This window comes from Rattus norvegicus, chromosome 7 (assembly GCF_036323735.1).
Source record: "Rattus norvegicus strain BN/NHsdMcwi chromosome 7, GRCr8, whole genome shotgun sequence".
Taxonomy (NCBI): domain Eukaryota; kingdom Metazoa; phylum Chordata; class Mammalia; order Rodentia; family Muridae; genus Rattus; species Rattus norvegicus.
This window is the reverse complement of record NC_086025.1, coordinates 61,137,698-61,151,795: the sequence shown is the minus strand read 5'-3', so window position 1 is coordinate 61,151,795 and position 14,098 is coordinate 61,137,698. Positions and strand designations below refer to the sequence as shown.

The following is a 14,098-nucleotide window of genomic DNA, read 5'->3' as shown; positions in this document are numbered from 1 at the left end:
TCATCTTCTGTTATTTGAAGGAGAAAGACCCATCATAATTGTCAGGAGGACCATTATAGGAGCAGGAGATCCTAGATTGCATGAGTTGCTCTGTCGCTGATTATAGATGAAATGTGACCAGCTCCCTCCTCCTGAAATGACTTCCATACGACAATCAACCATACCCTGGAACTGTGGTTAAGATGCTCTTTGTCAGGGTGTTTTATCACAGTGACAGAAAAAGAAACTAAGATAACAATTACTAAAGAGGATGAAAAGTTTGATTGACAGAACCACAGGCACCATTAACGACAAAGAGAGAACTGTGCATTTACAAGCATGCACACCTCTATAGGTAAAAATGAGGATTACAAAACAGGAACAAACGCTCCACAAAATTCTCCATCTTATAAATTATCATTTATTGGTTTTAAATGCAAGGGGAAGTGTGTTACATAGACCTCAATTCTCACATTGCTTCTGTGTTATCTCTGTGTTAATGGGTCATGTGATGCTAATTAAATGCACATGTCTAAATAATTTAAGTATTAGAGAATTCAAAGCACTCTTAATTCCTCCTTTACCCCAAAACAGAATAAGAAAGGAAATTGCTAGCCTTTATAGTGGACAGAGAATTGAATAGCAAAACCATATTTCACAGAAAAATCTAAATTGACTTCTCAGGTTATGAATTCTTGATTGTGGTAGACATAATGCAGAAATAGCCCCATTTCAACTCATTTGGAAAAGGCGGCCATTCATTATGCTGAGTCTAATGGCTAGAAAGGAGAAAAGGGAGTAATTCTGAGCTGACAGCACATACATATGGACAAATATTCTCACTCTTTTCTGTTGTAGAACAGAACTTACTGGGGATCCTGGTAGAAATGGTGGCCAAATCATGGGCAGAAGGGCATGCTGCCAGAAAAGTGATGGTCTACAAAAGTATCTAAAAGAAAACTTTACATATACTGTGTACACATGACTAAGACATGCATATGAAAAGTGTTTTCTTTATGAAGATAAGGGAAGTCTCAAATTCATCTTTATTACACACCAACTTAACATTTTAACATCACTGTCTTTAAAACAGAGGGAAGACAGAGTTGGAATTTTACATTCATTGGACAATATTTGCAGAATTGGCAGTAATCCTGGAAACACTATGTTTCTCTTCTCAAAGTCATCTTGAAGACAGCTCGCTGCATTTTTACTTAAAGAAAATTGCTAAGGGAACCCACACCTAATAAAATTGAACAGACCAGTGAAGACAGAATGTGACAATATGTTTAAAGGAGCCATCTCACACAGACAGCATGGAAAGCAAGGGAACTTACCTTTGTGATGGTTGGCGCTGGAAACAGCTTTCCCCCACAAGGTCACTATAAAAATAATGATCAGAAGCTTCCCTTGTGTTGCTTTCTGTAAGTATCTCTTATTCATCCTGCAATAGAAAAGAGATACGAGTCCTAAGAACATAGAATCATTGTAGTTGTGCTACAATAGCCTTCCTTGAAACCTTGACATAGGTAATCCCAGAACATTGAATTTCTCACACTGAAGGTTCTATTTATAAAAACTACATTACTATGGTCACTGTCATCATTGGTGGTGATTGTGTAGTTGTTGTTGTGGTTGTTTACAACAGGATCTTACTATGTAGCCTGGGCTGGTTATGAACTCACAAACTTCTATCTCAGATTCCCAAAGATAAGAGAGCACCACAGGAATGAGACACTGTAGCCAACTGTATATACTGTAAACAGGGAATAGTTTTCCAAATGAAGCATGTTGATATGACTCAAGAATCAAGAACCATCTTGCTTTTGTCAGTTTTTATCAACTTAAAACAACTTGGAAAAATTGTCACTCCCTTCTTCATGTAAATGTAAATGTAATTTATTAAGAAAACTTAAGACACAGACGTTTGAATGACACTGTTTATTTTCCCACCTCTCAAGAGTCTTTCTTCAATGCCAGACAGACTTCCACACAAAAACATAATGAATAAATAAGTGTTTGATAATTGCTTAGATGAATCCTGCTCAGAATAAAGTAATTTCAAACATCATTTGAGGTTGTATTTTGAAAATCATCCAATGACATAGCTTTCTTTTTGCCAGCTTCTCTGTGCATTAGGAGACTGGACATTGTTGAATTTAAATTATTGTACTTCAGCTGAAGTAGGGAAAATGTGAAAAGTAGGAGTTTTTTTAAAAGTTAACACTTTCAACCTGAACTCATACAATTAAGAAAAGAAAAGAAAAGAAAAAAGAAGAAGAGAAAAGACAACTGCTTCTTCATACTCTTACACCAAAAAATTAGCATCTACTTTCTCAAGCACCTTATAGTATGCTCTTGTTTCTTGGAATAAAATGTCTACCCTCATTTTGTAGGTGACATAATTTGGAATTTTTTTAAGGTCACATTTGATAATAGAGTAAAAATTCATACCCAGAATGACACTTTTAAAATCCTCATTTGAGCTACTGCAATGGTAAGGCAAAAGCAAAACCAAGGAAAATAGATTTCGTGTAGATGTACTTTCAAGGACAAAATACACATGTGTCCCAGTGTCTTTCAAATTTAGATCCTATATTGAAGTCAACTTCGCTGGGCCTGCAGAGCCTCTCCTCCCTTCCTACAGCTTCCAAAGCTGGGCCCCTGCTTGGCGATGCCTGGTTCTTCTTCCCCTTGAGGTCACTAAATTATTCTTTCCTCATGACTTCACTGCCAAAACAACCTTCAGCCTGCCTTCAAATCCATGACTAGGGGTAGCAAACATTCGGATACACATTCAGAGCATCTTCTATATGAAGCAATGAATAAAAAATAGCTTGATGTAGAATATATTTTAATATGGATGTCTTAATATTTCTAAGCTTGGAAGATTATATATATTATATGCTGGGAAAGGAGGTTTGAAGGATTAAAAACATTGATTCCCAAGTCTCAGGGTTTGAATCCATGCTTTCTGGGTTCCCGATCATGGCTGCAATAGTTAATATTGTCATCTTGGCAGAATCACCTAGAACACAAGCTTCTGATATGACTATGGAGGTTTATCTGGATTAGGTTAATTGAGGTGCCATGATTTATCTAAACTTTGGATGACAACATTTCATCAGTTGGGATCTTGGATGTAAAAAGGAGAAAGTTCTCTGAACAAGAGTTATCTCTCATCCTGTTTCCTGAATGAAGAAGCAATGTAATAAGAAGCTTGCAGGTCCTGCTGCCTGATTTTCCGACCACCATGGTCTGTACTCCTGAACTATGAGTCAAAATAAACCCTTCCCTCCTACAGCTTGCTTTTGATAGGTCTATGTCACAGCAACAAGACAAATAAATATTTATTAACTTGGGATATTTTGAGTCTGTAGCTTTAGTTTCTCCCGTAACTGTTGGGCCTCCTTAAGTTTCTTCTACTGTACAATGGTATATTTATATAAAATATATGGCTCACCATGTCACATGTCAAAGAGAGTATACAAAGGGAGAGATATTTGAATATTTAAATTTGGTCACTGAGTCTAAAATCAAGTTTCTTGTTTTTTGGCTATATGGGTTTGAATAAATTACTTAAGTATTTTTACTGGCAGTAAGGTAGGGTTTTCAATAATTCTGATTGTAATTATAATAATTGGTAGAAGACTACATGAAAGAGTCTATCTAATATTTGAAACCTCACAACAGATATTAAATGTTCACTAAATATTAACAAGTACTTGCTGTCTATCAGACTGGCACAGTTAGGGAACTAACTGTGATTCCCCAAGCCCTGGCTCCATGCAATTCTAGCACAGCAGTAGTGAAAGACAAATTAGATAAATATATTTGTAAAATTCTGGATTCAACAAATTTAAGGAGATTCATTATTGAATAAAGTTTTTAAGGGGCATACGATTACACAAGCCTCCACTGAGGCATGTTCCAGAACTATCTTTTACAGAGTAGCACAGTAGCATAGGCTATTAGTATCCTCAAGAAATAGTTCAGTGAAACCATGCATTTCATAGAATGCAGGGTGCAATCTAGTCTCTGGTTTAATAACTGCTAAGTTCCTATTTGCTGAATGGCATAAAAACATTTTAGCCAAATATGTTACCACAGGGAGGAAGTCAATGCATGTCAATCATCTCTGCCTGTAGTTAGGGAGTGACAAATAGGATCAAAGTGAGGAGAGAAAGAGACAAGAAAAGGCAAACCAAAAGAAGAAAAGTGAGAACTCCTCTTTCTAGCTTTCTTCTGCTTTTAAATAATAAATTTGAGCAAAATGTTGTAATGGAGTGATTAATAATTTTTGACAAAGGGACAAGAGCTGAAGGGGAAAAAGCTGAGAGCTACATTTCCTTATACCCTGGTATGAAGGTAGAAGAGGAATCCACAGGCCTTTCTTGCTATTTTGTACCCACCAGATCTCAAGTTAAAGTTTTCTACCGCAAATTAGAATTGTCACATTCATCTGTAAAAACAGCAAAATTTCAATGAATTGCCAACCACAAAAAAAAAGTGAACAGAAACTGCAAGCTAATGGGTAAGAGCACATAGAAAATGAAACCTTGAAATCACTTTCCGGGCAGCAGCAGCTATCAGGGAATATGGGGGATGTGGGATAAATGAGAAATGGTAACCTTGGCAATGAAAGATGAGGAAGCAAAAAATTGTCTAAACTGGAGGGCTGACAAATCTTCTGGACTGCCTCACACCTTTCCCTTCTGAACCACGTGCTGCAGTTAAGTCGCTGAGAGTTAGACTGACTTCTGGATATTTTTTGTAGTCCTTCCACTCCCTCCCATATAAAGAAAATACGTGACTTGTAATCCAGAATTCAAAACCGGGTTTGCTATGAGAAAAATAAATTCCTCATGAAAACAGAAAGTATGCTTAATTGGTCCACAAAAAATAATGCAGAAACAAAGGACAATGTAGAAGTAGACTATGGGGACTGGGTCAATCACCCACCTTCCTCTTGGCTATAGATGTAGGGATTAATATCACACCTGACAAAATATTTCAAAGTTTAATGATGACATTTTTCTACATTGACTCATTGTTCAAACAATGTCATAGGCCCTGACATGCAAACCAACCATTGCAATGTGCCCCTCTTCTAGACACCAGGATGATGTTTATAAAATGTCACTCATGTTATACCACCACGTCGTCATTTGCTGGAAAATCTGGAATTTTCCCACTGAAAGGAGGGAGAGAATAATCAAAATTTGGTGCTGAAGAGGAAAACCCTATGAGTTCAGCCTCTCTAAGCTCAGGTACCATTTCTGATCTTATACCAACTTGGCTCTTGCCCATACTTATGCGTCGTCTTTTTCTAAAGCTTTGCTCTGCCCTGTAGAGTCTGCTTCAGTCTTTGTGTGGTATCCTATGACTCACAATTACCTCCATGGAGGGTACCTCCTAACAATCCCACCCTTCAGAGTCCTGGAAACCACCTGTGGCTCCTTCTTCCACACCCTGCAGAATCTTTTGCACTATTAGAATCTGAAGTAATCCCATTTGTTTCTCTACACATGTTTACATGCATATTTTCTTCTTTTCCTGTTAAAATATAATCTCCTGGCAAGCAGAAATTCTACCTACAAGGTACTGCTCAAGCAACTAGAACATCATGTGGATCAGAGACTTCAAGATGATTTTAGTGAATGGATGGTGTATGTTATTTTAAACAGAATAAAAGAGATGAATCTTTTGTAGTGAAGACATTTTGTTATATATTTTAACTTAATGATTAAATTTCTACTACATACACCAACTAGGATTGGGCACAAAAATTATTGTGTTCATGGTGGTGGGTAACAGAAGGTAAAGCTCAAAGAAGAAGTGGGAGATGAAGAGAGGCAAATAGAGCAGATTTATCTTTCAAGAAACATGCTGACTTTACCACAAATTCTCTTTCACTTATGCATATACATATATATTCAACATATGCAGAAATATGTAGACATGTAAAAGATAGATGGGTGATAGATATTAAATAGATATAGATCAAACAGATATTAAAATACAAGACAGACTGGAGAAATGATGCAGTGGTTTTAAAGTACTTGCTCCTTTTATAAAAAAAGCAAGGTTCAACTCCTAGCACTCACACTAGACAGCTAACAGCCACCTATAACTCCATATCCAGGGGATCTGATGCCTTCTGTCCTCCACAGTCAACTGCAATTGCATGCACATGGTCCCACACAACTACACATACACACAACACATAATCACACCAAAATAAATCTTGATTGTAATTTTAAAAGTATAAGAGTGTGCTCATGCAGAATGCATAAAAATATATAGTAATGAATTCAGAAAGAATTTTAATTCTACCAGCTTTACTATGTTGTATAGGGCATTCTATTTTAATCATTTTTTTTGCTATTAATTTTTTCAATCAATATCATATATCCATCATTACACTGTGGTATTTGAAACCATACTATCAAACACATTGAACTGAAATAGTTGTTCTAAATACTTTGAATGCTTGCTATACTAATGTTTTATGCTGAACCTATGTTATATAGTTTTATTCTCTTCTTCACAATACTGCAATTTTGGTGGTCATGGAAAACTATTGATTTATTCCTAGCAGCACATAGACAAAATTGTCAGATTTCTGTAATGCTACCTACAGGTTGAATTGTTATGGGAAAGAAATGCCACCTACAGGTTGAATTGTTATGGGAAAGAAATGTATTATCACTTAAATGATGTCTCCAGAAATATACAATATTCTAAAGTTCTAAGCTCTAATACTCAAACCAGACACACAATAAAACAATAAGCCAAAAGACAAAGCCATCTAAGATACATAGGAGCATAAGGGAGACATCTGAAATGATGAAGAATAACCTACATTCCACTCACCTGCTTCTGCATCACACACACACCTTCCCTATCTAGAAGATGGAATGCCATCTATTTCCTTAGAAAATGTCACTATAATAAATAGGAAATTGTGTGACATTTGAACTTAAAAGAACATATGTGAGGTATTACTCTTTCTCCAAAGTACTGTCCCTCAGAAGGTAGGCATAAATCAGAATATCTACCCAAATGTGGCCCAAGACCCCAAGGCAGAGTAGTTGAATGAATTTGTCAAATTTACCTAACAACTTCAACCCAAGCAAGCACATATGGAATGTGTATATACTGCTATGTGTTGGTAGAATGGTTGTAAATAACTCGCACAGAGTATAAAACATCCAACACATAGGAAGCCCTGAGTTTTCGATTCTATAAATAATAGGGTCTAGGCCACAAAATTCTTCCTAGGGATAATCTAAAAATCAAAGTCCCAGAAAAATCATTTTGAAAGAACATGTGCTTTAATCACAGATGAAGAAGTAAGCTATGTTTTAGGAATATATCCAAAATCTAAAAGCCTGTAAGGCAAAATGTGTAACAATAATGAAAATGGAAGGAACACTGAAAAGACAAATCTCAGATAGATTAGCAAAATATAGATACTTGTATTCCAGAGCTAGTAATTAAACTACAAATGTATACTGCTCTAGGATCTTATGTCTAGGCAATTCTCCTTAAGGAGGAATCACATAAAGAAGGGTGCACTAACTGAAGACTTGTTACACTTTTATATTGAAAAGTCTACTCATTCATTCAATATTCCATCCCATCCAGCTCTCATGTTAGACCTTTAAACTCAAATCTGAATATATTATAACTCCCATATTACATATGATAATCTAGAAGAGTAACTTCAAAATAGTTAATGAATACAAGAGACAACTCCTGGATCCGGATCTGTAGACCATGTTCAGATCTTAGACAATGTCCAACCTGCTCTAATGGATCCTTGTAGCATGAGTTGCACCATAGACAAATGTGCACTAAAAAGTATAAAGGCTAAAACCGAGGACTGATTTTCAGTTATATAGAAAACGAACAAGAGATACTGAGTAAACAGTAACTCATGCCACTTCTGGGCTCTCCAAGGCAATAAATGGTCATGCCTTGAATATTTTACAATCTATCATTCATAAGGACTGTAGTTCTGGCAAACTGAGTTAATACATTTGAGGCTAAGTATGTTATTTCTTCCAGACACCATTATTCTAATATTAGCTAGACCCGATGAGGACTTTACTATAGAGTGAAAACCTTTGGTATGGATTTCCATTCAGGCATGCAGGCATATCATTTTTGTTATGTGCTACCTGTGAGAGAAATGTCCTTTAATTTCACAAACTTTTACTTTTGTCTTTTATTTGGATCATAGCATCTGCCTCCGTGAATTTGCGGGATGTCAATGATTTCGTCGATATAAAGCACTCATTTCAACATTTTCTCCATGCTTTACATACCTTTATTTTGTGCTTAAAATGAATACGTAAAATGGAGAGGGAATAAGGTGAAATAGAACTAGATTGTATTAAAACAAACACTTGAAATTCTAGCCAGAGTTAAGGCCAATAGTAAAGGGTTGATTGGTGTTTGAAGGGGAAAACTACAAGATGTCTAATTGAGCTCTGTATGAGTTGAGTCTCCATTAGCTTCACAAATGTATGAAAAATGATCTTTGGAAAAACTGGCACCGGAAGCTGTCAGGTACACTGCCACGCATGTGTGTGTGTCTGGAGAAGAGGTTCTCTTCATGCCTCGTAGTACAGGGCGCCAGCTTCTATTACCAGCTAATGGCTGGCAAGAACATGCTTGCCTCCAACGGTGCCAATGGCCCACTCTCAAGAATTCTGGGACCAAGATCCTGTGTTTTGAGTGTATATGAGAGCAGTTTCTTGGACTCCTCAGACTCATGCTGCACTACTTCTGCAGGTCACAGGCCTTGGGCTATGTTTGATTCACAGTTTGATTTTGGAGTATGGGTGTCTCATGAGATCTTAGTCACAGATGTGGAGGGTAATGGGATGATCTCTTTCATCTGGTTCCTCATACGACATCTGCTAGGTGTTCATCTGTGGAAGGCTTTGGCATGCTGTGTAAGGGGCACATATGTAGAATCTGCTTCTTCAAATGTGCTTCTCTTTGAACAGTTGAAAGGCTTGATAATAGTCCGTCCTCTAGTCACTCATGCAGGAAGACAGAGGACGCTTTTCACAGATCAGACATCAAGTGTGACTCTTTCTATGCTTCCTGGTTCTTGGGATACTGCTTGGCTTAGTCATCTTTGAGGAGGTGAACCTTGTCTGGTTTGGTGACCTGGCTCATGTTATTCTCAACGGATTTTCCTGCCCCTGCAAGAATGGGCTTCCTGAACTCTGTTCTTTCCCCACCTCCACTGTCTCTTTATCCTTTTCTCCTACTCTTGCTCCTCCTGTCTTTTTAGAACCTTCTGCTTTGCAGTTGACATAGCTGGCACAGTATGTTGATTCCTGGCTTTTCGCTTTTATTCTTTCTAGAAGTATATTAAACACTGCCTTCTTCCTCTTCCGGTTTCTTTTTATGAGAAATTTTCATTTTTTAGGAAGGTGGAATTTTACCAGTGATCAGAGAAATGGTTCATTTCAACATGGACTTTTTGTTTCAGCTCCAAATATTTCTGAGAAGGGATTCTAACGGGTCTCCAAATCTGGATTACACAAGTATTACCTAATCTAGCCCCTCAGCATCCAGAAAAGAGGAATCATTTAATGGCATGAATGGTTTCTAAAGACCTTTCTTCTGTCTCTTTACATTGTTTTGAACTGGTCTCAAATGTGCTTCAGAACCTTGATGAAGTTTAACTTTTCTCTAGGAAATCTCCTAGGATAGTCTTTCCAAGAAACTTATTCTCCAAGTTGGCCTTCTCTTCAAACCACAATTATGTATTTTCAGTATCTTCCTCAGCATCAAAGATGAAAAATTGATGAAGTTCATGGGGCATCAAAGCAATGGGTAGTTGTTACTTGTGACATTGCTCTCACACAGTACAGAAGATAAGGGTTTTCACAGTAACTGTAACACTATTCTCAACAGATCACCTTCTGCATTGAGTCTGTTTCTCCATTTCTCTTCCTAGAATCACCTTTTCAGTTCTCTCATGAATTCTTGAAGTCTGACAGATACTTCTTATTAAAAACTGACCCTCTCTTCACAACTGCCCTTCGTGTCAAATCTTGACATGGGGTAAGCAGTCTGCAAGTGTTACCAACAGCACAGTCATTGAGAATATGTTAGATAAACTCCTTCATTCAGTACAGAATAACGAATTTACCTATTTATCTGTTTCTATAGTAATATACCAACAAGACATGTTAAACATGTGCCTTTCATTCTGGCATGATCAGATGATGTGTTTCATTGTTTTCTAGTGGCTCTAGATAGTTTGAGGGCAGCCATCCATCAAAGTTAAACAACCTGTCTCGTTTCACTTCTCAACATTAACCCTAAGCTACAATACTTCTCTGCCTTCTTGTTTTATATTCAGTGATTCAACCTTAACACTTGTTCACTGATTTACAAAACAGAATGTGAACTGTTGCTTCCACAATTTAAATCTGTTGCTTTCCATGGGATGAAAAGATGAGGAGGTTACACTGTATGACCAAAATATGAGATTTCATGGAAAACCACTGTAGTAAAAATATATGACATTAAAAAAGCCTATGCAAAACTTTGAGTTTGACTGGGTGGAAATTTAAAGTGTATGAGAACTATTTTTAAAACAATCCTGATTTAAATAATTTAATATAAAATGTATGCTTACTGCCAAAATCTTGACACAATCTGTAAAAGAAAGATGTGTAATTGAAATCTAAATTCAACAAAACCTCATTTTATATTTGATCTCTTGCACTACAAGAACTACAAGCAAAGAGGCTAGCAATTAGAAACCCTCACATTTGCCATGCCTTGTATGCATACAGCAATGATGTTACATGAAAATATGATCAGGCAGGCGCAATGTGGATGCACATTATCCACCAATCATTCACTCAGGGATGAATCAGCTATGACAACATTTTTCAGCTCCTGAGTGGAGCACCATTACAAAGAATAAGAAAACAAAACCCCCCTCCTATATGTACTCACACATAGATCACTAAATCAAAAGACTCTCATAGCAATTGAAGATCATATATGTTAAAAGCATGCATGTGTGACAGATATGCACATGAACCTAAATTTCAAACTTTCAAATATAAAGTACTTTATTTCATTTTAAAATAAAACATTCCTATTTATTCAAGCAAAGAATAATGGTAATGAAATCAGCCCTACGTGTTCTCCACTCTGTTACTACTGGGACTAGTTAAAAACGTTTATGTGTTCCTGTTCTCTTAGAAGATGAAACTATGGAAAAAATTCTTTTCCACTCTCCTTCTTCAACTCAGAAAAGTATTAAAAGGAGAAGTGAAAATACTGGAAAAGCTCTTAAAGGGTATTCGCTCAGATAGAACATAGGTTCCAAAAGGGACAGTCACTTAAACTGTACTTACAGCTATAAATATGAATAATTATTTTCATGTTTAATCATTCACCATGGCTAATATACATTGAATACCAACCAGTTAACCACCTATATCCAACACACAAAAATAGCTTTACCATCAAACCACTCTAATACTGAATAATCCTCAATGCAGAGACTGATCAGAGGTAACGTAAAACTCTGAGGATTTAATTAATATAGCCATTCCCTGAAAAGCATTAACATTAACATATGTGAGCCTTACCATCAAAAGCACTCTCTGCTTAGACTTGAGACCCGTTCCACAAGAGAGGATCTATACCTGGTAGTTTAAAGCCACTCAGAAGCACACGTCAGGAGAGATCACTAGACACTAAGAAATTCGTTTCATTGTTTAATTAAAAGCATGACATAGCATGGAACCACTTTCTAAATAAACACAGACAGCTACCACTTTAGGCCTTAATCAGAAGGATGAGCCTTTCAGGTGAACTGTGAAGAGTACAGAGACCTGTGGCTGTATAAAATGTGGAGAAGAAGTGATGATAATTTCAATGAATCTGGTTGTATGTAGAGGTCCTTGAATCACTTGGACTTGAGCTTTGTTCAAGGAGATAAGAATGGGTCAATTTGCATTCTTCTACATGCTGACCTCCTGTTGAACCAGCACCATTTGTTGAAAATACTATCTTTTTCCCATTAGATATCTTAGCTCCTTTGTAAAAGATCAAATGACCATAGGTGTATGAGTTCATTTCTGGGTCCTCAGTTCTATTCCATTGATCTACCCTCTATACCAATACCCTGCAGTTTTTATCACTATTTTTCTTTAATGCAGCTTGAGGTCAGGAACAGTGATTCTCCCAGAAGTTCTTTTATTGTTGAGAATAATTTTTGCTATCCTGGGATTTCCTGCCTTTCCAAATGAATCTGAAAATTACTCCTTCTAATTCTATGAAGAATTGAGTTGGAATTTTGATGAGTATTACATGGAATCTGTAGGTTACTTTGGGCAAGATGGCCATTTTACTATATTAATCCTGCCAATCCATGAGCATGGGCGATCTTTCCATCTTCTAAGATCTTCCTCACTTTCTTTCTTCAGAGGCTTGAAGTTCTTGTCATACAGATCTTTCACTTGCTTGGTTAGGGTCACACCAAGGTATTTTGTATTATTTATGGCTATTGTGAAGGGTTTCATTTCCCTAATTTCTTTCTCAGCCTGCTTATCCTTTGAGTAAAGGAAGGCTACTGATTTGTTGGAGTTAATTTTATATCCAGCCACATTGCTGAAGTTGTTTATCAGCTGTAGGAGTTCTCTGGTGGGATTTTTGGAGTCATTTAAGTATACTATCATATCATCAGCAAATAGTAATATTTTGACTTCTTCCTTTCAAATTTATATCTCTTTGACCTCCTTTTGTTGTCCAATTGCTCTGACTAGGACTTGAAGTGGGCAAGAAGGGGCAGCCTTGTCTAGTCTCTGATTTTAGTGGGATTGCTTCAAGTTTCTCTCCATTTAGTTTGATGTTGGCCACTGGTTTACTATATGTTGCTTTTACTATGCTTAGGTATGGGCTTTGAATTTCTGGTCTTTCCAAAACTTTTATCTTAAAGAGAAAGTGGGGAAGAGCCTCAAACATATAGGCACAGCGGACAATTTCCCGAACAGAACACCAATGGCTAATGCTCGAAGATCAAAAATCGACAGATGGAACCTCATATAACTGCAAAGCTTCTGTGAGGCAAAGGACACTGTCAATAGGACAAAACAGCAACCAACAGATTGATTGGGAAAAGGTCTTTACCAATAATGCATCTGATAGAGGGCTAATATCTAATATATACAAAGAATTCAAGAAGTTACTCTTCTAAGAATCAAATAATCCTATTAAAAATGGGGTACAGAGCTAAACAAAGGAATTCTCAACAGAGGAATTCTGAATAGCTGAGAAGCACCTAAAGAAATGTTCAACATCAAAACAACCCTGAGATACCACCTCACACCAGTCAGAGTGGATAAGATCAAAAACTCAGGTGACAGTAGATACCGGGGAGGACGTAGAGAAAGAGGAACACTCCTCCATTGTTGGTGGGATTGCAAGCTGGTACAACCACTCTGGAAATCAGTCTGGCAGTTCCTCAGAAAATTGGACATAGTACTACCTGAGGACCCAGTTATACCACTCCTGGGCATACACACAAAAGATGCTCCAAAATATAAAATACATAAAATACTCAAGAAAAATAAATTTAAAAAAAAAAAGAAGTGATGATAGTGTTCTCAGTCCTAGACTAGACATCTACACCATACCAGCAAAGGACAAAGGACCATTGCAGACAAGTAAGAACTAGAATATGGGTAAGTAGAAGGGACAAATGCTATCTTCTAGGCGGTATACAGTCACTGCAGTAATGATCTCACAGGAGCTAGAAATGCATGCAGTGGGTCTGCACAAGAAAGAGCCCATCGAATAGGCAGACCCACCCCTCATTACTGAATTGTTTCTTACTGATATATTCTGGGAGAAAGGACTCATTGACTTCATTTATGCACCCAGTAGTGGTGGCACCAGGCTCCAGTGGATAGTTTCAACCCAATGACCACAAATATGACCCTGGTTAAACAAACCAAAAGAGTAGGAGGGAAATGGAAAGGGAGGGGATGTAGCATACATGTGCATGGAATTTTCTAAGAACAAATAAAGAAATTAAACCAAAAAAGTAATGCGAGGGCTAATG

The 14,098-nt window shown here is 37.0% G+C and overlaps 1 protein-coding gene across 6 annotated transcripts in view; it reads right to left on the bottom strand.

Annotated features, from left to right (window-relative positions):
- Positions 1–14,098, bottom strand: part of Tafa2 (TAFA chemokine like family member 2) — a 475,889-nt gene that overhangs the window by 152,078 nt on the left and 309,713 nt on the right. For all 6 annotated transcript variants that reach the window (XM_063264598.1, XM_017595215.3, XM_063264601.1 and 3 more), the window contains one exon: positions 1,317–1,423. In XM_063264598.1, coding sequence (XP_063120668.1) covers positions 1,317–1,423 — 107 coding nt within the window. The remainder of the gene's footprint in view (positions 1–1,316; positions 1,424–14,098) is intronic.